The 26,899-nt window shown below is 31.3% G+C and overlaps 4 protein-coding genes across 5 annotated transcripts; all 4 read right to left on the bottom strand.

Annotated features, from left to right (window-relative positions):
* Nucleotides 1–7,902: 7,902 nt before the first annotated feature.
* Nucleotides 7,903–9,680, bottom strand: LOC115702581 (uncharacterized). 2 transcript variants are annotated; one of them, XM_030629995.2, is made up of 4 exons: nucleotides 9,107–9,680; nucleotides 8,915–9,025; nucleotides 8,324–8,495; nucleotides 7,903–8,147 (listed from the first exon to the last, which is right to left on the bottom strand). In XM_030629995.2, exons 2-4 carry the CDS (start codon nucleotides 9,019–9,021, stop codon nucleotides 8,046–8,048), a joined length of 381 nt encoding a protein of 126 aa, XP_030485855.1. In that variant the 5' UTR covers nucleotides 9,022–9,025; nucleotides 9,107–9,680; the 3' UTR covers nucleotides 7,903–8,045. The 2 variants fall into 2 exon arrangements, with proteins under 2 accessions (XP_030485855.1, XP_060962406.1); XM_061106423.1 differs by having other exon boundaries at nucleotides 8,915–9,680.
* On the bottom strand, nucleotides 9,106–9,990 carry LOC133032306 (uncharacterized). Its single transcript, XM_061106202.1, has 3 exons — nucleotides 9,772–9,990; nucleotides 9,357–9,688; nucleotides 9,106–9,283 (listed from the first exon to the last, which is right to left on the bottom strand). Exons 1-3 carry the CDS (start codon nucleotides 9,988–9,990, stop codon nucleotides 9,106–9,108), a joined length of 729 nt encoding a protein of 242 aa, XP_060962185.1.
* A 17-nt stretch (nucleotides 9,991–10,007) lies between these two features.
* Nucleotides 10,008–13,204, bottom strand: LOC115720481 (uncharacterized). Its single transcript, XM_061106201.1, has 4 exons — nucleotides 11,697–13,204; nucleotides 11,233–11,612; nucleotides 10,724–11,149; nucleotides 10,008–10,643 (listed from the first exon to the last, which is right to left on the bottom strand). Exons 1-4 carry the CDS (start codon nucleotides 11,716–11,718, stop codon nucleotides 10,008–10,010), a joined length of 1,464 nt encoding a protein of 487 aa, XP_060962184.1. The 5' UTR covers nucleotides 11,719–13,204.
* Nucleotides 13,205–13,847: 643 nt separating this feature from the next.
* Nucleotides 13,848–15,756, bottom strand: LOC133032305 (uncharacterized). The gene is made up of 2 exons (XM_061106200.1): nucleotides 15,512–15,756; nucleotides 13,848–15,141 (listed from the first exon to the last, which is right to left on the bottom strand). The coding sequence occupies exon 2, from the start codon at nucleotides 15,129–15,131 to the stop codon at nucleotides 13,848–13,850; it is 1,284 nt and encodes a 427-aa protein (XP_060962183.1). The 5' UTR covers nucleotides 15,132–15,141; nucleotides 15,512–15,756.
* Between the last annotated feature and the right edge of the window lie 11,143 nt (nucleotides 15,757–26,899).

Genomic DNA, 26,899 nt, shown 5'->3' with positions numbered 1-26,899 from the left:
TCACATTAGGATTATAACAATGGATAACTAATGATGTGTCTATATGGTGGAACATATAGAGCATTCTATATACTGAGAGTGCAATTCTAAGTTCTATGCGTGGATTCAACGAAGAATTAATAAGTTAGTGAATTTTAGTGCTAAATTCTTGATCTACTTATTGGAAGCTCGGTTATATAGACCCATGGTCCCCCCACTAGTTGAGATAATATTGCTTGTAAGACTCATGTAATTGGTTTTGATTAATCAATTATAATTCTCAAATTAGACTATGTCTATTTGTGAATTTTTCACTAAGTAAGGGCGAAATTGTAAAGAAAGAGTTTATAGGGGCATATTTGTTAATTATGATACTTTGTATGGTTCAATTAATAAATATGATAAATGACAATATTATTTAATAATTATTTATAGTTATTAAATAGTTAGAATTGGCATTTAAATGGTTGAATTAGAAAATTGGCGTTTTTGAGAAAATCAGATGCAGAAAAGGTAATACTGCAAAATTGCAAAAAGTGAGGCCCAAATCCACTAGTATAGGGCTAGCCACTTTTGTAGGAAATTTAAACTGATATTTTCATTATTTTAATGCCAAATAATTCAAACCTAACCCTAGTGGAATGCTATAAATAGATAGTGAAGGCTTCAGGAAAATTACACTAAATTTTCTACACTTTTGATTCAGAAAAACTGAGCCTTTCTCTCTCCCTATCTTTAGCTGCCACTTCTTGTTTCTCTTCCCTCTTGAATTTCGAAATCCTTAGTGTGAGAGTAGTGCCCACACACAGCAAGTGATACCTCAATCATAGTGAGGAAGATCGTGAAGAAAGACTTTCATCAAGAAGGAGTTTCAGCATCAAAGATTCAGAGAAAGAGATCTAGGTTCAGATATTGATAATGCTCTGCTACAGAAAGGAATCAAGGGCTAGATATCTGAACGGAAGGAGTCATTATGTTCCGCTGCACCCAATGTAAGGTTTCCTAAACTTTATATGTGTTTATTTCATCGTTTTAGAAAGTTCATATTTAGGGTGTTAATCAACATACTTGTGAGTAGATCTAAGATCCTGGTAAAATAATTTCCAACAACTGGCCTCATAGCCATGGTAATTGATTTACTTGCAAGAAATTTGGACTTTAAAACGATTGTTTGTGTGTTCTTTGGATGGTATCATGTTGTATTGAGTGTTATTTGATGATTGATTGATGTTTGTAAATTTTCGTGAAAAATAATTGCGATTTTGTTTCTGGAATTATTTTTATTGGATAGTATGGAAAAAATTAAGCAAGTTAGCTTTTTACAGAACTCAATTTCGATTTTATTTGAATTAGTTATGAATTTTTGAAGATTTTAAAAAATCGAAATTTGTCTTGAAATTTTCCTGCGATCGCGAAACTGTCCGTACAGTTCACAATTTTTTTGTTTTTCTTCGATTTTTCATGCTTTTTCATGGAATTAACTTCCGATTTTTGGTATAGTTTTGTATTTATACTATTACTATTCCTAATTCAATTCTAATTATCTTTTTATATTAATTTAATATTTTTTAAATTTAATTCAAGATATTAGTGTAATTTGAATTTGAATAGAATTAATATCTATCTTCTTGCTTAAAAATCTATCTTATTTTAAAATTTGATTATATCTTATCTTATTTTAAATTTAAAAATAAGATATTTATAATCATGTAATTTTTAAATGGTATAAGATATTTTGCTAATTTTTTAAATTTTGTTATTTTATTTATTTAAATTACATTTAAAATTTGAAAAAGATATTTATTTATCTTTTCTAATTTTTTATTTAATTTTTATTTATAAAATAACATTTAAAATTTAAAAGTAGTTAGCAAATTTTGAAATGATATTTAGGTTGGTTGAAACCTAATTTTTCAAAATTGTAGGTTTAATTTTAAATTTAAATTTTTTTAAAATTTTGAATGATTCAATTTTTTTTTTTTAAATTTTCGAAAAATTATTTTTTAATTAATTAATTATATCGAAATTAATTATTTAATTTAAAATTAAATAAATCCTACATCCAACTATCCAGCTAACCTTGTTGCAGGAGTATGTGTTTTAGCTTGTTTGTAAGTTTTCAAAACCTATTATTACTTGATTGCAAATAGCCATGGTTACTTTTTGCCAGATCTAATGATCTGATAGCTCCCTTGGTCAAGATAATAATTTGTAACAGGTATATTTACAATCTTCTTTCATCTGTGTATGACCTAGCAACATAATAGGACCCATCCAAAGTGTGCCTGTGTGAGCCTATGTGTTTAATTTGATTATAGATACATATAGGTTGTTGTTGCTAAAATAAATTATCATAGTTCTTGATAGAATTTATTTTGGCCCATTTAGTTTTTGGGCCTATTCAATTAATAACAGTTGTTCTTATTAAGGTTAAATTCCTCTCTTTTGGGTCTTGTGTGAGAGTTGGGAGCCATAGAAGTGGATACGACATACTGAACCCAGCACCCCCTCACATGAACCACCCCAATTGTGAAGGCCCATTTGCCTGATTTGAACAACTGTACTAGGTTAATTACACTAGTTTAACCTAATAAAATTGATTAGCAACATAATTAATTTCATTTATTTTGAAATTAATTTAAGAAAATTATAGTTTAAAGAATTCTTTATTCTAAGCTAAACAATATATATTTTCTTGTATTTAATTAAATATAGAATTATGACAATCTAGATTCTTTCTAGAACTTAATTTAAATTTTTCATTAAATATTCTTATTTAAGTTGATATTTAGTTATCTACAACTAACAAACTTAAATCTGAATATCTTTTGAATTTCAAATTTCAAAATTAAGTTGAGGAATTTTAGGCATTGGTTATTAAGATTCTTTAAATATTTTTTAAGTTAATATCTTTTCGAATATTAACTTAAAATGGAATATTTTCAAATTAAGTGGTTACAACTTAATTTTTGATATTTAATTAAATTTAAATTTGAAAAATATTTAAGTTCTAGATTTTTTGTAATACAACTTAAATTAGATATTTTTTTCAAGTTTTGTGGAAAAGATACTTAGTCAAGTAAGATATTTTCTAGATAGTTATTTCTAGACTACTTATTATTTCTAATATTAAATAGGAAAATATTATAGATTGTGAAATTAATTATTTATTAATTAATTTTGGTACAATTTATTTCAAGTATATTTTTCCTAGTATTAAACTAGAAATTAATAATTAAGCCTTCTCTACACTTAATTATTTATTTCTTGAATTTAATACATTTAATTAATTTGAAAATTAAATATCTAAGTTGATTTTTATCATCATACTTAAATATTTCTTTTTCATGACATTTAATTAAATAGAAAATTATTTTTAGTTGAAATTTATTTTTTCAACTAAATTTAAATAATTTTCAAAATATATTTTTTCTTAATTTTATTAATCGATTTTCGAAATTGCATTTCTTAAATGCTAGAATTTCGAATTTTATCTGGAAAAATAGATTAAGTTGTAAATTAATTATTTATTTTAATTAATTCTTGGATCAACTTAAATCAATGATTTCTTCATTTATTGATTAATTTAAAATAAATTGAATTAAAGTATATTATTAGAAATTGAATTAATTAGTCAAAGGAAAATCTAGATAGATGATATTTTTTCTTGAAGTACTTTTCTAGTGTATTTAATTAAATAGAAAATTAATATTTTAGTTGATTTTCATCATCATACTTAAATATTTGAAATTTTTCTTATATATTTAATTAAATAGGAAAATTATATTTTTTGTTGTAAATTAATTTTATTAATTAATTTTGGGCCAACATCAAATTAGAACAGGATTAATTTTTTATTTTAACATGCATTTTCGAAAATTGTATTCTTAAATACTTAAATTTTTTGAAATGCAATATATATTTATAGAAAATTAAATTTGAGTTGTAAATTAATTTATATTAATTTTGTAACAACTTAAATTGAATATTTTTCTAAATATTTATTGGAAATTATTACTAAGATGGAAATAATTCATGTTATTTTCATATCCATCTAAGTAAAATTTATAAATATTAAATTAAAATTTATATTTAGAATTTTTCATTCTAAATTGGAAATTTTAAATCAATATATATTTAAAATAAATAAATTAAATAAAGAGAATCAAAGAAAATACAACTCACTTTAAATAATGAGCTTGATTATTATTAAGATATTCGATCTCCATTGTTGGTCTTACAAAAGTTAAATGTTTTCAATATAACCTCGAGACGCTAGACTTCGTCCCCCTATGGATGGTTATTCGTTGAACGCATTTAACACCGTAAGATTTCATTTGATAAGTGTTTTGTGAGTTTTCGTCTCTATTTAGACTCTCCCCTACGGTGACTACTTAGAGATAAACTCATAAAACATGAAACAATGGTGGAAGCTCATAAAATAAGAATAACCTTGACTCTCGCCTACCGGGACAACGTTGGATTCTTATTTTGATCGAATAAAAGGTTGCTAGAATGGTTTCTATTTTAGATGAGCTGACAACTCTATTCAATAAATGATACTTTGACTCTCGCCTACCGGGACACTGTATCAGTTTGTTGAAAACCTTGGAAATTATTTAGGGTTGTATGTTTTAGTATTTTCACTTGTCATTCCTACTTGCTATATGCTTATAATTTCTGAATTGTGTATGAATTTATATTGAACCATGTTATTTTCTGTTATTAAGTTGTAGTTTAATTTCGAATCTTCATTGTTGGTCAAACATGTTTTTTTTTTCTAATGAGATAAATCCCTAATGGATTTTCACCATTAGACATACATAATAGTGTAAGATCTCGAAAGATAAATATTGTACATGCAACATCTAGCTCTTCATCAATTGATGACACCTTAGACTAGTATTTTTACGATATGAAACAAGAAGATTGTATAAATAAGATTACTTTGACTTTCGCTAATCGAAGCATCGTTGGATTCTTATTTTAAACGAAATTATCCTAATTCCTCTTAGGTTATTCATTTCGAATTAGCTTTAAAAACATATCATTAGATGAATGGTCTATAAATCATTTCATGTCATTAAATGACACATATGATTATAATCCCGAAATTCTATTCTCAATTGATATAAATCCTCAATCTTAGAAATCTCCTACTTGTATGGGCAAATCTGACTTAGAGTTTGTATTAGTAGTGGTGGTCCAAGAAAGAATTACTCATTATATTTGGTTGAATTTAAGTCTTTGACTTTAATTTTAGAATCCAAACAGAAATTTTCTTATATTTCTAATTCCAGAATACAATACAGTTACACTTTCTCAAGTGTTTAATATCTATCTTCTATTAATCGATTAAAACTGTATGGAATATGAGTTAGGTATTCTGTGACCAGGATCCACTTGCAGTATTCTAAGAACTCTTTGATGTAACTAAACCTATGTCATCCATAGACACTACCACATTTTTTTTAATCTATGGCATTTGTATCTTGTTCATAGTGGATTTGACAAGATCAATCTCTGCAAAGAGTTCATATGCCTATATCCACTGAAAGTAGTTGATCTCATTCGCAGATGGATGTACATTTAGGGGTGGATATGAGTTTTTCGTTGTATTCTTAAAACGATAACTCTAGATTATACCTTTTAGCAAAGAAATTTGAAATGTTTGAAAAATTTAATTAATTTCTAGCAATGGTTAAAACCATTAAGGTAAGTGGTTAAAGATCTTGCGAACTGATAGGGGTGGAGAAATAGTTAGTAGATATGCAGTTCAAAGATCACTAAATTGATTTTTGAATTATATCCAAACTTACCTCCCAAGAAATTTCGAGTTGCATGTTGACGAATAGTTACTAGTCGTTGCCTAATTCCTTCTATGGTAATACAATTTCAGAATGATGTAATGGTTGTATACTTAATGTAAATCATTACTAGATTCATGGATGACCTAATCAAAATCTTAAGAAAAGCTAGAACTGTTAACCATGGTTTGTTAGCTATTCTAAGTGATTAGGGGTGGACCATCCCATTGTCAATAGATAAGAAAGTGTTTGTTCAAACAAATACTACTTTTCTAAGATAATGACTAAGTCTGAAAACAAGTAGTAAATAAAGGAGATATTTTTCTTGATTCCAAAAGTGTTCTATCATCTTATATAATATATGATGATCCCACTGCCTACTGTTGTCTTGTGACAACCGAAGAGATCAATACCATTTAGTTTTCTTCGACATAATTCACGGTACCTCGTCATAGTGGGAGAGTTTCTAAGAACTCACCTTCTTATGACTTGGGAGACACTAGTGATTAAAAATCCATTGTGAGTTTAAACAAATAATGGATTGTCAAGATAAGAAACTAAGAAGAAAAGCCAATAGAACTATGGTTTAATCCATTCACATGGAATAACCTAAAGTTTTCAATTACAAGGACATAAAAGGAAATTTTAGTTAATAAGTCTATTCAATGGACTTAACAAACTTCCTGTTCCTAGTATTATAGGTTTGAGTTTATCTAAACCTATGGCTTGTGGTATACCTGGTAATTACTTACTCTAATGCAAGCAACTTACTTTAGTAAGATGCTGAAGCATTTTCTTTCTAATGGAAATCTATAGAAGCTTCACAACTTCTTAGGTATAGATTTTATTTATCTAAGGAAAAGTCTTAACCATTCCAGAAAAGATAAAGCCATGAAAGAATTTCTTATATCAACAGTGAGAGGTCTTAGATATGCTTTTGTATGCCTTAGACCAGACACCTGCTGTTGAGTGGGAGTAATGAGTAGGTATCAGATTAATCCAGGAGAAGAACATTGGAAGACAATCAAGTAAATCTGAAGATAAAGAAGAGGAACTATATGTTAGTCTATAAGGGTGTGTTTAAAACTATTAGACTACACCATATCAGATTTCGAAATTTGCCTTTGTGCTAGTAAATCTTTCTGATAAGATGGTGGTTACTCTGGGGGTGGAATAGTGATTTTGGAGAAGCGTAAAAACCTATCTGAAGTTTCTAGGTCTACCAGAGAGGGACTGAATGTTAAGGTTGCAGGAAAGGTACTTATTCAGTCTAAGGAAAGTTCTATACATTTTTGGCATCATTCCAAATTGCCTTAAACTACTAGTGTTAATTTCCTGATTAACCAAAAGTAATAGTGATTAAAGGAATAGTGATTAAAGGAAGAGTAATAGTGGAGAAAAGGTTGTGGTTAATTCAACCTTTCAGATCCTCTTACGAGGAGTTTACTACTACTACACTTGATTTGTATATCATGGTGTTGAGATTATTTGAAACACACTTTTTGTTTTATATTAGTGCAAGTGGGAGTTTGTTGGGTTTTATGCCCTAAATAAAACTCATTTCAATATAATCAGATTTACTTATTAATATAGATCAGAAATAACATTTAATGTTGCATGGTTCACACTACTAAAAAATCTCAAATTCCCGTCGGTTTTACATTGTCGGCCAAAGAATTCCCGACAGTTCATAAAACCGTCGCCTATACGAGCGTCGCGAAAACTTGGTAAAATTAACGACGGTTGAAAACTGTCGGGAAAATAGTATGGGCCACGGTTTAAAACCGTCGCCTATAGTAAACACTATAGGCGACGATTTTAAACTGTGGCCTATACTATAGGCCACGGTTAAAAACCGTGGCCTATAGTATAGGCCACCGTTTAAAACCGTGGTCTATAATGTTGTAGGCACATGTAAAAACCGTGGCCTTTAGTATAAGCCACAATTTTAAATCATAGCCTATACTATAGGCCAGTGTTTTTAACCATGGCATATAATGTTTTAAGCACAGATTTAAACCGTGGCATATAATGTTTTCAATCTATTATAAATTTCGTATTTTTCAACGACGGGTTTTGCCAGTCATTGGATTGTAAAAAAAAAAGAAAAAAATAATTAGGATAAAGTATATATATTGTCATTAGTGAAAGTTAAACAGATCCTGTTTTACATAGTAAAATTTTCCCTACATTAATTAATTTTTACTGTATATTGTCACTAATTAGTTAGGATAAAGTATAAACAAAAATAGAAACTGATCATTGTAAAAGCCCTTGTCGCACTGCTTGTGCTCGAACATATTCAATCCACTGATCACGCAAAATATTCATCTCGTCATTTGAGTACGGATCGCTCTTACCCTGCAAAAAAAAAAATGAAAGAAATTACATATTAATTAGTAAAAGACCTTATACATTATACTAAGTCCTAGCTAACTACCACGAAATTAGTGAAAGAGAAGCTTACAATAGACTATAATTACTATGTTTACGTATTATTGTGTAATATATAATGACTACGAGAAGATAAATTTTACCATTTCTCTCACTCGGCGTATTGGATCTTCTTCGTTCATGAAACTCTCAATAAATTTCATGACATAATATCCACATTGCTTCCCGTCTGGTTGTTGTGGACATATCGGAGTTATCCACTCAATGGGACGATCATTGCGATTAGTTAAGCTTTTATTAACTATGTTGAGCGACCTACACAAAAAGTGAAATTAGCATATAAAATATCACACACTTATTCAGAACACCTATAATTGTATTTAATATGTATATAAGGAAAAGAAAGAAACAAAAAAAACAAATTTGGTGGTATTTAATGTGTCTTTACTTACAAATTTAAAAATAGAGTATTGTATGAGTCTCACATTCATAACTAGAGGAATCAATATATAATTAAACAGCCACAAAAGAAATCAAACATTCTTACTCTCTCTTTCCAAAACTTTTCATATTCAATCTTCACATATATTAAGTACAATAAATATGCATTAGTTCTTAACACTTGGTTGATAAATTTACTATGTCTACATGCAGTTACTATGTCCTAATCAACAACAAAAGAAAAGGATAAAGTTAGCAGATTGCTTAAGATTTTAGGCATGTATAGAACTTACGTGTTAACAATGTATTTTAAATCTTCTGGTACATATCCATTGTTGGAATCCAAGTACGCTACTGTATGTGTACTTGGTTGGATAAGTACAACCATCCAATGATACATATTACTACACAAACAAACATGTTAGATTAACCATAAATTATGTAGAGTTATAAATTATGAAACTATAAATTTTAAATTTACTTACTAATTGTTATAGGGGGCAATAATCCATTTAGCCGGATTATCAATTTCAAGAATACGTTTGCGCAGTGCTCGAGAACGGGCATTATAATCCCCAGCATCAGAGGCAATGGCCCCAGGATTTAAAAATGCATATAGTCTTCTTAATCCATTAACATCTAGCAACCGTTCCTTCAAAAACCTGTTAAAAACACACAATTAATAACAAGCTCTCAAAACAAATTTTCAAGTTTAATAAGAATTGGATATCATACTTGCACCAGATTGCAATAGGTTGGGCTCCTAAAAATCCCATTTGGCACAATTCCTTGATGTCAATTGTTGGAAGCCATATCGAGTCGTTTTCAACCCCAAATAAATCATTGCTGGCCTCAAAGTGGATTGTTGTTGTTTTTGGCCACATGTTGAGTAACTTAAAAAAGTTGTTGATTATTGAAGTCCTTTTTGGTGCAACGTAGCGACCCTTTTTACTTGGTCTCTCTGGTATTTTTTGAGGCTGTGTTCGAGGACCAAGTAATTCTTCAGATACTTGTCCTTTTCCACTCACAGGTTGCTTTTTCTGCATTTGGTTATTGGGGCGTTGCGTCTATATGGAAGACAAAGCAATTAAGTTAAAGTTTTTAACTAATCAATAAACATATTAAGTTAAGGGAATTAATTAAAACATACCAACTCTACTCCAACTGGCGTAATGTAGTCCTTTAGCCATGCTACATAAAGTCCTACAGCATGACCTACAGTGGTGTATCCATTTTGAACGACGGGACATGGAAGACGGGCATTTTCTACATATACTTCATCGATGAAAACCCGACGATAATCCTTGTAGAGGAAATCAGAACCCTGGACTGAGAACTTGCCATTCTTCAAATATTGCTCCTTCACCATGAATCCCTTAGCAACTTTCAATGACAATCCACTAGTCTCCAACCGAACATGCATCCAACATGGATATTTCTGTATTTCAAAATTAAAAAAAAGGAATCAATACAATTTGTAAATTGACAATACAAATTAAAAAGTAATATTGAGATTACCTTTTCTGAAATGCCATCGGTATGTGGCGGTGGAGCTGGTGGAGCGGTTACCTTCTCAGCATGCAGTGTACTCGGTTGTCGTGGAGCAGAGACATGGACAGGACTTTGTGGTTGTGCTTCAGGAGCAGAAACAATGTCATCATCACGGGCTAGTTTGTTAGATTCTCCTCCAACACCCGAACCAGACGCATGTGATGTACCCGCAACACCACTATGCTGGGAACGAACTATACGCAGGAGTTCAGCCATTTGTTCTTTAAGCTGTCTATTACTCTCCTCTGTCTCACGGAGTCGCTTATCCATATCTGACAATGCTTCATTATCCTCATCTTTATTCTTCCTCTTTGTAGGGCGTGGAGTGTGGAAAAATTGGGTTTGAGTGACACCATAACCCAAGCCCCGGACTCGACCACCATGTTCATCTGTCCCAAGGGCCATGGTCAAGATGTCATTCTTCCCTTCCACACTTATTGTTCCCTCTTCGAGTTGCTTTCGCAAGTCATCCTACAAACATAATAAATAAATAGAGTTAGAATTAAATTATGAAACATAAAAATATAAATGCAATTAGACTTTAAACTTACAATGCGTTGGGCAACTTCCACAGCTGGGCCTTCCAACTCGCCTTTACTGTTTGTGCGAAGTCTCTTCCATAAATCGGCTCTATCAATTTTGACCAATTGGTGGCCTAACTCTTTCTCCATCTGTAACTCCACCATCCTCGCACCACCTCGTCTAGAGCGGTGGGGGTAAATATTTTTTGCCCTGCTAGCTTGGGCATTCTTTCTCGTCACCCCCCATTCTTTAGTTAATCTTGAAGCCACAAACTCTGTCCACTCGGTCTCATCGATTATGTCTTCGTACAATCTCGGTGGCTTCTCAAGAAGTTGTGGAGCCACATCTTTAACCTTGTAAATACCTTTTGTTAAGGTGTTTTTCCAATCCCGCCATCTCTCCCCAGCTTTTTGAATTGTTCGTCTCTTTGCCTCCTCTTCCAGCTCGAACTTACCCTGCAAAATTTGGAAATTATAGTTATAGATACAAATCATAATCAATAGTAAAAAAAAAACAAGAATAGTAGTATAAGTATTACCTTAACATCATTCCATAATCTGTTCTTCAGCTCCTTATCAATTTGTGGCCACTTTTTATTCACAAGTGGTATGTTAATTCGAACCCACACCCCAATCCGGGAAACTAAATCAGTTGCTGCTTTTCCCCATTGTTGTCCGAGGTTGTTGTACTCAATTTCTAATTTTTTGCCCTCGCTTGCCAGCCTCGTTATATCTAGTCTTTTGGTTCTACCCCTAGTATTTTTCTGCTTTGGTGGGGGTTCTTCAACTTCAATATTAGGTTCTTCAACTTCAATATTAGGTTCTTCAACTTCATTATTATGTTCTTCAGGCATGAATGATTCTTCATATTGAGCCCACTCATCATCGTCATTTGGTGCTGGTTCCATAATAAATAGTCCTACACAAATTTAAAAATCTACATTAGAATATACAATAATATACAAATTGATAGCCACAAAAGAATACATGTTAAAAAGAATACCAACACATGTTGAAAAACTCATGGCTTGATAGTTTCATTCACCCATAACCCCTCCCCATCATCACGAGATGATACGACATCGTCCCCAACGGTGACATCAATAGGTGGTGGAGTGATTTGATGAATTTTCTCACTTATCATAAGATCATCGCCATTATGCTCTTGGTTAGCATAGTCTTTTGCTTGCGTTGTCATGACAACTGACCAGCGTGCATCTAATGGGTCACTCATGTAAAACACCTGAGTGGCTTGAGACGCCATTACAAACCTATCAGACTTGTGGCCTATTCGATTCAAGTCCACTAATTTGAATCCAAGTTCATCGTCTTTAACCCCATTATCACTCCTAACCCAATCACAAAGAAAAACAGGAATTTGAAAACTACTGTAATCTAATTCCCAAATTTCTTGAATTACACCGTAAAAAGACATATTACATTCAATTGGGTTTTTATCTTTTGAACTAGATATTTGGAAAGCTCTAGCAACTATCATGACACCGCTATTTTGTGTTTTTCTAGATTTATCACGATCTTTGGTACAAAATTTAGTACTATTTATATAGTACGATTGGTACTTGAGTACATCACACGAAGGACCTCGTGATATGCAAAGCAGTGTGTTGGATACATTGCTTGGGGATTCACAATTTTCAGCATATACCTAATATGCACCAATGAAATAGTGAGCACATGTGTATATATAAGATATGAAACAAAACAATAATGTTAATATATAATACCTTTTTTTTTAACCATGTACTGAAATTTCGATAATGTTCATCTTGTACCCATTTTTGATTCCTTGCCTTAGTCGGATTATTACTCTTAATCCAATTAAAATGTTCCCTTCAACATAATAAAGCATTCGATTGATTTTAGTTTCAATTGAATATTATTAATTTGTTTTAAGTATGAATAGTTGATTTAATCTTACTCAATGTATGGTTGGACCTCGTCAATATTTTGCAAGACGAGACGATGCGCTTCTTCACGATCAGCAAGACTTACACCGCAAACAGAAACACCCCTACTCCCTTTACTTATTTCACTATTGACCCGAGTAGGACAAGCGCCAATAGTTGTAACCTCTGACAAGTAGTCTGAACAGAATTCAATCGTCTTTTCAACAATGTATGATTCAACAATACAACCCTCGGGCCTACTTCTATTTCTCACATAACCCTTTAAGATTTTCATGTATCGTTCAAATGGGTACATCCACCTCATGTACACTGGTCCACACAACTTTACCTCTCTCACCAAATGCACTGTTAGGTGAACCATTATGTCAAAAAAAGAAGGCGGAAAAAATTGCTCCAAATAACACAACACTTCTACGATTTCTAACCCGAGGTTCTCTAACTTTGTGACATCAATCACTTTACAACAAAGAGATTTGAAGAACAAACACAACCTTGTGATTGCATATCGAACTTTTTTAGGCAACACAGAACGGATACTCACTGGTAGAATGTGTTGAATTAATATATGATGATCATGAGATTTCAGACCACTAAAAATTAACTTACTCATTCTACCCAGTCAGAGACATTTGAGGAGTACCCTTCCGGTACCTTCACATTGGAGATAGAACTACAAAAAGATTGTTTTTCTACTTTAGTCAGAGCATGACAAGCCGGTGGTAAAAATGTACGTCCACCAACAACTTGTGGGTGTAAATTGGCCCGTATTCCTAATTCTTTCAAATCTAGGCGAGATTTAATTCCATCTTTACTCCGCCCGGGAATATTGAACAAGGTATTAAGCAAGTCAGTTCGACACATTCTTCTCAATATGCATCACGTCTAGATTATGACGCAACGCCAAATGCTTCCAATATTCGAGCTCAAAAAATATTGACTTCTTTTTCCATGGCCCCTGATGTTCACTTGCAGCAACGTCACTTTTCTCACGCTGACCTTTTCTTTTCTTCGAAGTCAATTTTCGCTTTCCAAGGTGGAATTGAACTTTATTCAACTTTTCTAACAATTCTTCTCCTTGCAAAGGTGACGGCGGCATTTCTAATTCTTGCTTACCATCGAATGCTTTTTTCCAAGTCCTAAATACATGTCCTGTAGGCAAAAACTTTCGGTGTCCCATATAACTCATTTTCTTCGAGTGTTTTAACCACATAGAACATGTTCTCTCCTCACAAATCGGGCATGCATTGTACCCTTTCACCTTTGTATCCGTAAAGATTTCCAAAAGCTGGAAAATCATTTATGGTCCACAGTAATATAGCCTTAAGATTAAAGTCTTCATTCCTAAAGGCATCGTATGCAGGAACACCCTCATACCGTAATTGACTCAAATCATCAACTAGAGGAGCTAAATACACATCAATGTTATTACCAGGCTGTGAAGGGCCAGATATCAACAATGTGAGCATAGTGAACTTTCTCTTCATTACCAACCAAGGCGGTAAATTATACATCACAAGCAAAACTGGCCAACAACTATACTTACTACTAAGGGTGGTATGTGGATTAATTCCATCTGCAGAAAGACCAAGACGGATATTCCTAGGTTCATTTGCAAATTCAGGCCACCTAGCATCGATTGTTTTCCAAGCAGGGGAGTCAGCTGGATGTCTCATCTTACCATCTAGTTTTCTATCGGTGGCATGCCAGGTCAAATTTTTCGCATGATTGACATTTCGAAAGAATCGAACCAAATGAGGTATTGGGGGTAAGTACCATAATACCTTTGCAGGGACACCAATCTTTACCTCATCAGAATTCTTTTTCTTTTGCCACCTAGACTCACCGCACGTGGGACACGATATTGCATCCACAAAACTCTTACGATATAGAATGCAATCATTAGGACATGCATGTATCTTTTCATATTGCATACCTAAGGAAGACAGTGTCTTCTTTGCCTCGTAGAAAGACAAAGGCATCTCATTACCTTCAGGTAATAACTCTACTAGAAAAGCTAGTAAATCCGTAAAACTTTTATCACTCCACCCATGTTTCGCTTTTATATTGTATAATCTAACAAGCGTAGACAATTTAGTAAACCTATTACAATTAGGGTAAATAGGTTTCTCAGCATCCTCTACAAAATTTTGAAATTCCAATGGATCGACATTTGATTGAAATTGTGCATCTCCTATCATTTCTGGAATGTGATCATCCTGATAATCCAAGTTAACATTCTTAACCTTCTTAGACTTAGATGTTTCCTCGCCATGAACTCTAATATTTTCCCCGTGGTAACACCAAACCTTATAACTCTTGTCTATTCCGTTCCTAAATAAATGCTCCTTTATTTTACTAGTATTCATACGCTCCATGTTACCACATTTAAGACAAGGACAAAGAATCAACTTTGGATTTTTTGCGTGCTTATGACAAAAATCCAAAAAAAAGTCAACACCTTCCTTATACTCTGCTGATAATCTATTCGCACTCATCCAATTTCTATCCATTTTGCAACTTCTAAAAAAGAAAAAAAAACTTTATTAAATTATTTGTTTGAATGTGTATTTATTAATCACCACACATATAAATTTTCACTAAGTTCTTACATTTTTTATCTAAAATTTATGTATTTTTAATGAAATTTATCCTAATTCGACCGAAATTTCGACAGCATAACAACTGTAATTGGACGTTCCCAAAAATTTTAAACATGCAAAAAACAAAAAACAAACACACAAAATAATACAAAACTAACAAAACAATATTAAAACTATCCACCCATCCGACCGCAGTACATGTATATTCACAGAACCTACTTCACTACGGATGAATATCTAAGATATTCAAACTCCACTAAATTAAGAATTTAAAGTTTTAGTGATTATACCTTTCTCCGATAAAGTTAGCTACTTGTGTACTCTTCAATCAACACAAACCACTCGATACCTAAAAATTAAATTTAAAATATGCATCAATAATATTTGCTTTTTCATGGGCTATTAACTCTTTTAGCTATTATTGATCAGAGTTACTTACACTTTTTTTTGTTGGACCTCTTTCATATACAGTAGAAGCAGAAAGAATCTTAGTTGATCGTGTTGCTCATCTTAATCCTTCTGATGGAGGTTCTGCTACAACACAATGTAATTTTATCTCTGTATATATGTGTATATATATATTAGTAAAAATACTATCTCTGTATATATGTGTATATATATATTGATTAATCTTCTCATACTTTTCTTCTCCAATCATAATATTCATTATTCTACTTTTTCTTTCCCTACAACTTTGGAATAATTGTCATCAATTTCATAAAATATTTAATACAGAGAGCATTCAGTTAAAATCCTTTTAGTGATGATGCAGTTTTAGACTATATATCCTTATGTCCATATTCCATGATCTTGTGTAGGATTTTTTTCCCACTCATTTACATCATTATTTAATATTATATTACAGGCCTAATATATATATATATACATAGATTTATATATAACAAAAAGTGAATGTGGTTTTAGTTTTACATTACATAAGTGGCTTACAACATATGCAAAGGGAAGGAGGAAGAGCCAGGTGGGTGCTTGTTGTTCACTCTTATTATTTTAGTTCATTGCATATACTCTCTTCCTGCCTCCTCTTTCGCTCTCTTACCTTTCCTTGTGACCAAATCACTTATTGCTATAATTATTATTTATTCTTTCAAAATTTAAACCCTCAAATTACCATTACGATTTATACATTATTGTGTTCCTAAATTTTGTCACACTTGACAAAATAAACGATTTATACATTATTGTGTTCCTAAATTGAAACAAGCATTGATTTTGTATTCTACTAAACAACAGATCAAACATTTTGCCTCAACAATCAAGTCAAATGCACAGAATTCTTCATATATTTATGTGTTACAAGCATAAACTCCTAAAAGCTCATTACAAGAATTGCACGTGACACAATAAGTTAAGCTCAAAAGAATAATATATACTTGAAAATAAAGATGGATACTTACAGCATAAAGACCTTTAAATCCCTCTTTCGCTATAATTAGACGAACAGCATTTGGTCTTTGAAGCAAAGCCCACTTGGTTTGCATCCTTTGCTTAACAACCTATAAAGAAAGAAACTAAACAGCCCATAAGACCAAAGAATGCAATATAAAAATATATAAACCCAAGAAGTGAAAACAAGTACTGTGGTGATAAAAGAAACATAATAAATTACATCTGTAGGCACACGGATGAGAGAAGAAGCAAAGACACCCCAATAATACTGCTCGCATGGAGCTGGAGATATTAAAATGAAATTTATGTTCTAGTGATCGGTGCATACTGAGATGCAACATTGACCAATTTTTTTAATTGATGCATGTGTATTAAGGGGAAAACAAAGATGCACCAAATAGTGTCTAAACTTTCATGAAAACATACGAGATGTGCTAAAGCACTAAACTTCTCAGGCAATGAAGTTAATAGTGTCTGCTTTGTAGGCTCGTACACACCTACACGTACAGCATAAGCCCTGTGAAGAAAATAATGTCCATTAACCACTAGCCACCAAAGAAGAATAAATTGTCATTATGAATTGTGAAAGAATTAGACAAATGGAAAGAAAGTATTAAGAAATTGTATATCAATAATGATACACATTGTCATATCTTATCCACACTCTTTGTTATTCTCTACATCTTGAAAGATGACACTTTACCACAATTGAAACAAGTTTTTATTTTTATATTAACAAACTGGGTTTCATCTATTTGTCAAATAGACAACTGCAGAACAGAACCTACTACTCCTAAGTAAAATCAGAAAAAGTAGTCTCTTTGAACTGCTGCATTTGAGGAAATGATGAGAATTCAAATCATTAGATTCTTTTTCTTTGTTTTAGTTTTAGGATGGGGAGAAGACTGAAATCGTTTCAGAATATGGATCGAAAAAGATGTATATAAATAGCAAACTTTGGCCAGAGGTCACAAAATTAACAATAAATTCAGTCTGGACAACTTTGTAATAAAAGCTTAAATTAAACAGCCAAATGTTTAGAGTTTCAGCCATAAAAGAAAATTCCAGATATAATAGACAAAAATAGCATGATGTTTTCCAACTTTAAATGCCATCATACTTTGATGGTCATAGTTCATGTTTCCAACAACGAAAATCATGTTTGTTCCATAGAACACTACAACATCATTATTTTATTTTATACTTTATATGAACAAAGACAACCTTAATCTATAACCACCATCGGAAAATGATTCATTAAGAAACCATTCCTCCTTTCTCAAAAAAAAGAAAAGAAAGATAAAACATATTATTGAAACAGATAAAGTTCAGTTAGATTTTGGATTGTGCATTTTCAAGTACCTAATGTAAGTTCAGATTATTATATTTCCACATATAATAAATTTCTATTTTTAAATCACCAAACATACAAGAACAATGAAGTCATTAGTTTACCTATTTTCTTCTTCAGTCTCCTGGTCCAAGCTGTCTCCACGATTTGAACTGCAAGAACCACAATATAGAAAACTAGAATAGAAAACTAGCCAAAAAATATGATGACATTATACTAAAGAACCATGAATAGAAAACTTAGCCAAAAAATTGAAACTAATTCTGTAAAAATTTAAAAAAGGAAAGAGAGAGAGAGAGAGAGAGAGAGAGAGAGAGAGAGAGAGAGAGCATACCCGACGATCGGATCTGAGGTTGAAGGAGGGGCTCTCGGCAGTGGAGGGGTGGCGGAGCTGCGTCGCCGGTGGTGTGATTTCCGTCACCGTTAGAGAGAGAGAGAGAGAGATAGATGAGTGAGATCGAGAGAGGGAGATAGAGTGAGTGAGATCGAGAGAGGGAGATAGAGTGAGTGAGATCGAGAGAGTGAGATGGAGTGACGAGTGAGTGAGTGGGTGAGAGATGGAAATAAATGGAGGGAATAATAAGGCAAAATCGGGGGAAAGCAAAAATTATATAATTTTATTTAACCTTATACCCGACGGTTTTGAACCGTCGGGCAAAGAATGAGCCACGTTTTAAAACTGTGGCGAATACTTTCCCCGACGGTTCTAAACCGTGGCGAATAGTGTATCAATTTTTTTTTTTAATTTTTTCTCTACATTTATTAACTGTCGCCTATTGTTTACGAGTGTTCAAAACTGTCGCCTATAGTACAATATAGGCGACGGTTTTAAACACTCAGATAATTTTTTTAGCGACGGGTCCCCAAAAAAAGCGTTTTTGGGACCGTCGCGAATTTGGCCTTTTGTAGTAGTGTCACATGATTTATTTCATGATTATATGTACATAATGTATAAATTCATCTGAAACCCTTTTCACATACTTGATCCTGTTTATTGTGCCGTCAACACATTGGAAAGTAAACATGACTATGTGAATAATGTTTCCTAGATTTATCAGACACAAGGTTTTACTGATATGATAATCTACAACAGAGTTTACTTGCATTTGGAGAAGTGCTATGTTCTTTCCAGAGCATTGGTTAAAGTAAAGCTCAGGTTGGATGCATGGAGTATGCATCGGAAGGGACCGATATTGAACTTTGACTTAGATTTATTAAACTTACCGTAATATCTATTCAAGTCAATATCGCCTAGTTGATCCTAGATCAAATGATCTTAATCCTGTTATGATTAGGCTCAATCTTGAAAGGCTATTCGTGTTCTTTGATTTGTTAGTTAAGCCTACTTTTAGGTCAGGGTGATACGTACATTTTGGGAACACGGTAGTGCAATTGAGTGGGAGCGCTAGCATAAACATGGAATCTATAGCTTCTATCTGGCGAATAGTAAGCAAAGGATGATCTCCTTCGAGCTTGACCAAACGAAAATAAATGGTGGAGATCTCATTTCACATAAGCTGAAATATCATTTATACAGGGTCAAGTGTTTTAAGGATAAAATACATAGTAGGGTGTTACGGTAATTTAATCGCTTTACAATGTAGATCATTCATATAGAGGATCATTGATCACATTAGGATTATAACAATGGATAACTAATGATGTGTCTATATGGTGGAACATATAGAGCATTCTATATACAGAGAGTGCAATTCTAAGTTCTATGCGTGGATTCAACGAAGAATTAATAAGTTAGTGAATTTTAGTGCTAAATTCTTGATCTACTTATTGGAAGCTTGGTTATATAGACCCATGGTCCCCCCACTAGTTGAGATAATATTGCTTGTAAGACTCATGTAATTGGTTTTGATTAATCAATTATAATTCTCAAATTAGACTATGTCTATTTGTGAATTTTTCACTAAGTAAGGGCGAAATTGTAAAGAAAGAGTTTATAGGGGCATATTTGTTAATTATGATACTTTGTATGGTTCAATTAATAAATATGATAAATGATAATATTATTTAATAATTATTTATAGTTATTAAATAGTTAGAATTGGCATTTAAATGGTTGAATTAGAAAATTGGCGTTTTTGAGAAAATCAGATGCAGAAAAGGTAAAACTGCAAAATTGCAAAAAGTGAGGCCCAAATCCACTAGTATAGGGCCAGCCACTTTTGTAGGAAATTTAAATTGATATTTTCATTATTTTAATGCCAAATAATTCAAACCTAACCCTAGTGGAATGCTATAAATAGATAGTGAAGGCTTCAGGAAAATTACACTAAATTTTCTACACTTTTGATTCAGAAAAACTGAGCCTTTCTCTCTCCCTATCTTTAGCTGCCACTTCTTCTTTCTCTTCCCTCTTGAATTTCGAAATACTTAGTGTGAGAGTAGTGCCCACACACAGCAAGTGATACCTCAATCATAGTGAGGAAGATCGTGAAGAAAGACTTCATCAAGAAGGAGTTTCAGCATCAAAGATTCAGAGAAAGAGATCCAGGTTCAGATATTGATAATGCTCTGCTACAGAAAGGAATCAAGGGCTAGATAGCTGAACGGAAGGAGTCATTATGTTCCGATGCACCCAATGTAAGGTTTCCTAAACTTTATATGTGTTTATTTCATCGTTTTAGAAAGTTCATATTTAGGGTGTTAATCAACATACTTGTGAGTAGATCTAAGATCCTGGTAAAATAATTTCCAACAGACACTTCTGGAGACGGCTCAGTTAACACAAACAAGGCACTTTCTCCTATGAGAGCAATATTAATGTTCTCATTCCATTTTGGAAAGTTAGATCCATTTAGCTTATTTTTCGGTCAAGAGTGATAACATGGAATTCATCATGGTTATACAGGATACTACAAAATAATAAATAGAAATCAATAATGGTTTAACACAAAATCTAATTCAGAAATTATAAGCACATAGCATGTAGGAATGATAAGAGAAAATACTAAAAAATACAATCCTAAATAATTTCCAAGGTTGTCAACAAACTAATATCAGTGTCCCGTTTAGGCGAGAGTCAAAGCTACCATCCATTGAATAGAGTTGTCAGCTCATTTAAAATGTTAAACATTCTAGCAACCTTTTATTCGATTAAGATAGGAATCCAGCGTTGTCCCGTTTAGGCGAGAGTCAAGGCTATTCTATATTATGAGCTTCTACCATTGTCTCATATTTTGCAAGTCAAATATAGTCGCCACCATTAGGGTGATCCATACCATATAAAACACTTACAAAGCTACTTATCTTTCGAGATTAAACGGTGCAAACTTGCTAATGAACGTTCCTCCATTAGGGAGGATTACTCACTAAAACAAACGCTATGTAAAACAAACAATGGAGATCGAATATCTTAATAATAATAAAGCTCATTCTTTAAAATGTATTTTCTTTATTATTTTAATAAAAAATATTCATTAAATACGAATTTAGAATTAAAATTCTAAATTAGAATTTAATTTAATATTTATAAAATTATACTTAGATGGTGATTGAAATAAATTGAATTATTTCCATCTTAGTAGCAATTTTTATATATAAATATTAAGAAAATTAATTTAAGTTATATTAATTTAAATTAATTTGCAACTCAAAATAAATTTTCATGAGAATATATTTATTGTATTTTGAAAAAAAAAAGTATAAAAACTTATTTTCGAAATATTTAAATAATAATTACTTAGAAAAAAATACTTCAAACAAAAATATCACCTATCTAGATTTTCCTTTGACTAATTAATTCAATCTCTAATAATATACTTTAATTCATTTATTTTAAATTAATCAATAAATGAAAAAATCATTGATTTAAGTTGGTCCAAGAATTAATTAAAATAAATAATTAATTTACAACTTAATCTATTTTTCAAGATAAATTCAAAATCATCTTCCATTATGAAATGCAATTTCGAAATTGATTAAAAATAAAAAAAAATATTTTGAAAATTATTTAAATTTAAGTTGAAAAATTAAATTTCAACTAAAAAATAATTTTCTATTTAATTAAGTGTCATGAAAAAGAAATATTTAAGTATCATGATGAAAATCAACTTAGATATTTAATTTTTCATTTTAATTAAATGTATGAAATTCAAGAAATAAATAATTAAGTGTAGAGAAGGCTTAATTATTAATTTCTAGTTTAATACTAGGAAAAATATACTTAAATAAATTGTACCGAAATTAATTATTTAAATAATTAATTTCACAATGTATAATATTTTGCTATTTAATATTAGAAATAATAAGTAGTATAGAAATAACTAGCTAGAAAATATCTTATTTGACTAAGTATCTTTTCCAGAAAATTTGAAAAAATATCAATTTAAGTTGTTATAGAAAAAAAATCTACAACTTAAATATTTTAAAATTTAAATTTAACTAAATATCAAAAATTAAGTTGTAACCACTTAATTTGAAAAATATTTCATTTTAAGTTTAAAACTAACTTTAATAACTAATGCCTAGAATTCCTCAACTTAATTTTAAATTTAAATAAAATATTCAAATTTAAGTTAGATAAGAAAAATCAGTTAATATAACTAATTTATAACTTAAATAGGAATATTTAATTAAATAAGCTCCAGAAAGAATGTAGTTAGTTAAAATTCTTTATTTAATTAAATACACGAAAAACACAAATAGTTTGTCCAGAAATAATATCTAAAACTAAGAGTGTTTTTCTTAAAATTAACTTTAAAATATTAAAATGAAAATAAATTTCATATATTTTAAAAGTTAATTATGTTGCTAATCAATTTTATTAGGTTAAACTAATTTAATTAACTTAGCAGAGTTATTCAAATCAGGCAAATGGGCCTTCACGATTGGGGTAGTTCATGTGAGGGGGAGCTGGGTTCAGTATGTCGTACCCACTTCTATTGGCCCCCAACTCTCACACAAGGCCCAAAAGAGAGGAATTTAACCTTAAAATAAATAACTGTTATTAATTGAATAAGTCCAAAAACTAAATGGACCTAAATAAAATCTATCATGGTGTGACATTTTATTTACCAACAACCTTTATGCATCTATATAATAAAATAAACATATAGGCTCACACAGGCACACATTTGGATGGATCCTATCATGTTGCTAGGTCATACACAGATGAAAGAAGATTGTAAAATATACCTGTTACAAATTATTTACTTGACCAAGGGAGCCATGAGTTAAAATCAGATCATTGGATCTGTCAACAAGTTAACCATGGCTATTTGCAATCAAGGAATAATAGGTTTTATAAAACTTACACATAAGCTAAAACACATACTCCTGCAACAAGGTTAACTGGATAGTTGGATGTAAGATTTATTTAATTTTTAAATAATTAAATTTTGAAAAATAATTAAATAATAAAAAAAATATTTATTTTTCCAAAAAATATATATATAATAAAAATATATATTTTCGAAATTAAATAAAATAATATTTAAAATTAAACCTACAATTTTGAAAAATTAGGTTTCAACTAACCTAAATATCATTTCTAAATTTACTAACTACTTAAGAAAAAATAATGTTATTTTATAAATTAATTATTCAATAAAAATTAAAAAAGATAAATAAATATATTTTTCAGATTTTATAGTTTAATTTAAATAAATAAAATAACAAAATTTAAAAGTTAGCAAAATATCTTATTTCTATTCAAAATATCATGATTATAGTTATCTTATTTTAAATTTAAATAAGGTCACATTATTTAAAAAAAATTAATTTTTAAAAAAATTAATATCTCACCATAAATTTAAAAATAAGATAAGATATAATCAAATTTAAAAATAAGATAAAAAATCAAGCAAAAAGATAGATATTTACTTGTTTTCAAATTCAAATTACACTAATATCATGAATTAAATTAAAAAAAAAATTAATTAATTTAATTATGATATTTAGAATTGAAGTAGGAATAGTAAATGTCTAAATACAAAACTACACAAAAAATCGAAAATTAAATCCATGAAATAGCATGAAAAATCGAAGAAACACGAAAAAAATGCGAGCTGTATGGACAGTATGCTGTGCATACTGCCCACGCGCACAGGAGGGAGTGCACTGCCGAGAAAACTCGGTGCAGGGGAGGAGCTGCAGCATTTACGCGCGCGGAGAAGGGGTTTCAGACACCCTTGCGCGTGTTGCTCGGACAAAATCTTGTCCGAACACGCGTATGACCGAGGACGACTCGGTTCCGTGCGCACGTGGGTTAGTGCTTCATCCCGATATTTTTTCGAAACTTCAAAAAATCATAACTAATTTAAATTAAATCGAAATTTAGTTCTGTCAAAAAGTAAATTGCTTAATTTTTCTCATACTATCCAACAAAAATAATTCCAGAAACATAATTTCAATTAGTTTTCACGAAAATTCACAAACATCAATCAATCATCATATAACACACAACACAACATGAAACCATCCAAAACACAAAAAAAACATTTTAAAGTCCAAATTTCTTGCAAGCAAATCAATTACCATGGCTCTGATGCCAGTTGTTGGAATTTATTTCACCAGGATCTTAGATCTACTCACAAGTATGTTGTTTAACACCCTAAATATGAACTTTCTAAAACGACATATAACCACATATAAAGTTAAGAAAACCTTACATTGGTTGCAGCGGAATAATGTCTCATTCCACTCAGATCTCTAACCCTTGTATCCTTTCTGTCGCAGAGTATTATCAAGATCTGAGCCCGAATTTCCTTCTCTTTGTGTGTGATCATTCACAGTCTTCCAATCTATGATTGAGGTACCACTTGTTGTGTGTGGGCACTACTCTATCACTCAGGGTTTCTAAATTTAGAAGAGGAAAAGAGAGAGGGGTTGGTTCGGGTATAGAGAGAGAGGGAAGGCTCAGTTTTCTGAAAAAAATTAAAATAATGAAAATATTAATTGGAAAAAGCTATCCAAGTGGCCGGCCATAGGTGTTAATGGGCCTTACTTGGATTTTGCAGTTTTCACAATTTTTATTTCTATTTTCTCAAAAATGCCAATTTTCCAATTCTAACCATTTAAATGCCAAAGCTAATTATTTAATAACTAAAATAGATTATTAAATAATATTTTCATTTAATTTAATTGTTAATTAGACATATAAAGTCTATTAATTAATAAATAAACCTAGAATCTCTTTTCTTTACAATTTCTTCCATGCATAGTGAAAATTCACAAATTAGACATAGTCTAACTTTAGAATTATATTTGATTAATCTTTAATCAATTATTGAGTCTTACAAGCAGTATAGTCTCAACTAGAATGGGGACCATGGATCTATACGCTAAGCTTCCAATAAGTGAACCGAATTTACTAAGTAAATTCCTACTTATTAATTCTTCGTTGAATCCACTCTTAAATTTAGAATTGCACTCTCAGACTTATATAGAGCATATTATATGTTCCACGATATAGATATGCTATCTCATTTAACCATTGTTATAATCTTACTGTGATCAAAGATCCTCTATATAGATGATTTACATCGAGATGGGTTAATTTTACCGTTCTCACCCCTCAACGTATTTTGCCCCTTAAAACACTTAGCTACCTGTAAATGATGTTTAGTGATCTAAGAATTAGGGACTTAAACAAGAGCGCATCCATTTACTTCTATTTAGCTAAGCTAGAAGGGAATCATCACTTGACTTCAACACTCCCACTCAATCGTACTATCATGTTCCCAAAATATACGTATCACCCTGACCCAAAAGTAGGCTTAACTAATAAATCAAAGAACATGAATAGTACTCCTGAGTTGAGCCTAAGCATATCAGGATTTAGATTCTTTTAATCTTAAGATCAACTACTGATATTGACTTAGAAAGATATGACGGTAAGTTTATAATATCTTAACTAAGTTGCAATATCGGTCCAGTCCAATGTATACTCCATACATTCGAAACTAGTATACTTTACCAATGTCCTGGAAAGAACATAACACTTACTCCAAGTGTAAGTACACATCATCGCTGATTATCACATTAGTGTAAATCCAAAACACTGATGAAACAGGGACTTAGTCTTTTGATTCATATGATCACAAGCACATTCCACTGTGTTGACGATACTGTAATTGTAAATAAACATATGATCTGGACTTAACTGATTTTGTGTGTAAATGTAATAAACATATTAAACCATTAGCATGTAAAATTCATGCAAACATAAATCACTTCAAATTTCTTATATTGATAACTAATCAGATTGTAAAGGGTTTTATTTACGGCAGAAAACCCAACAAATCACACCAATCGTCAAGTATCTATTACATGGAGAACTTCCAAAAAATAAAACTAACGCATGAAAACTCTTATATTCGATTCCTCATTACATGATGGTCGAAGGAAACTTATACAGAAGAGGTTACTCCATGCCTTTACTACAATGTCTGTTACCTACATAAGTTAATGAAATAATCAAAGAAATTCATGAAGGCTTTAGTGGAGATCATGCAGGTTGGCAAAGCTATTCGAAAAAGATAATTCGTCAAGGGTATTACTGGCCAACTATCAATAAGGACACACAGAAGTTTTTAAGAGATGCGACAAATGCCAACAGTTCTCTCATATACCTCGAGTACAACCCACCGAGCTAAGAATGATGACCTCAACATATCCATTTGCAATATATGGGATTGACTTGATTGGTCTTTACCCACACGTCAAGGAGGCGCGAGGTATGCTATTGTACCAGTTTACTTCTTTACAAAATGGACAGAAGCTGAACTACTAGTATCAATTACATGCAAGAAGGTGCTTGATTTTGTTATCAAGAACATCATTTGTAGGTTTGGTTTTATAACTAAGATAGTATCTGACAACGATACTTAGTTTGATGGAGAGTTATTCACTGAACTCGGTGAGAGGAATAAAATAATTAAAGCTTCTCGTCAGTATCGAGGCC

Source organism: Cannabis sativa, chromosome X, assembly GCF_029168945.1.
Source record: "Cannabis sativa cultivar Pink pepper isolate KNU-18-1 chromosome X, ASM2916894v1, whole genome shotgun sequence".
Classification (NCBI taxonomy): Eukaryota; Viridiplantae; Streptophyta; class Magnoliopsida; order Rosales; family Cannabaceae; genus Cannabis; species Cannabis sativa.
Note: the sequence above shows the minus strand (reverse complement) of the source record. Positions and strands in the feature narration are given on the sequence as shown.

What these genes read in the sequence shown, in the direction of transcription:
- LOC115702581 (XM_061106423.1), bottom strand. Translation starts at nt 9,021, where the DNA reads ATGTATCATTGGATGGTTGTACTTATCCAACCAAGTACACATACAGTA. An exon ending in TTAAAATACATTGTTAACAC is followed by an intron (nt 8,496 to 8,914) that starts GTAAGTTCTATA and finishes CTTTTTGTGTAG; the next exon opens with GTCGCTCAACATAGTTAATA. An exon ending in TACGCCGAGTGAGAGAAATG is followed by an intron (nt 8,148 to 8,323) that starts GTAAAATTTATC and finishes TTTTTTTTGCAG; the next exon opens with GGTAAGAGCGATCCGTACTC.
- LOC133032306 (XM_061106202.1), bottom strand. Translation starts at nt 9,990, where the DNA reads ATGGTGAAGGAGCAATATTTGAAGAATGGCAAGTTCTCAGTCCAGGGT. An exon ending in CGCCAGTTGGAGTAGAGTTG is followed by an intron (nt 9,689 to 9,771) that starts GTATGTTTTAAT and finishes TCTTCCATATAG; the next exon opens with ACGCAACGCCCCAATAACCA. An exon ending in CCTATTGCAATCTGGTGCAA is followed by an intron (nt 9,284 to 9,356) that starts GTATGATATCCA and finishes TGTTTTTAACAG; the next exon opens with GTTTTTGAAGGAACGGTTGC.
- LOC115720481 (XM_061106201.1), bottom strand. Translation starts at nt 11,718, where the DNA reads ATGAGTTTTTCAACATGTGTTG. An exon ending in GAGTTTTTCAACATGTGTTG is followed by an intron (nt 11,613 to 11,696) that starts GTATTCTTTTTA and finishes AAATTTGTGTAG; the next exon opens with GACTATTTATTATGGAACCA. An exon ending in TGGAAGTTGCCCAACGCATT is followed by an intron (nt 10,644 to 10,723) that starts GTAAGTTTAAAG and finishes TTATGTTTGTAG; the next exon opens with GATGACTTGCGAAAGCAACT.
- LOC133032305 (XM_061106200.1), bottom strand. Translation starts at nt 15,131, where the DNA reads ATGGATAGAAATTGGATGAGTGCGAATAGATTATCAGCAGAGTATAAG.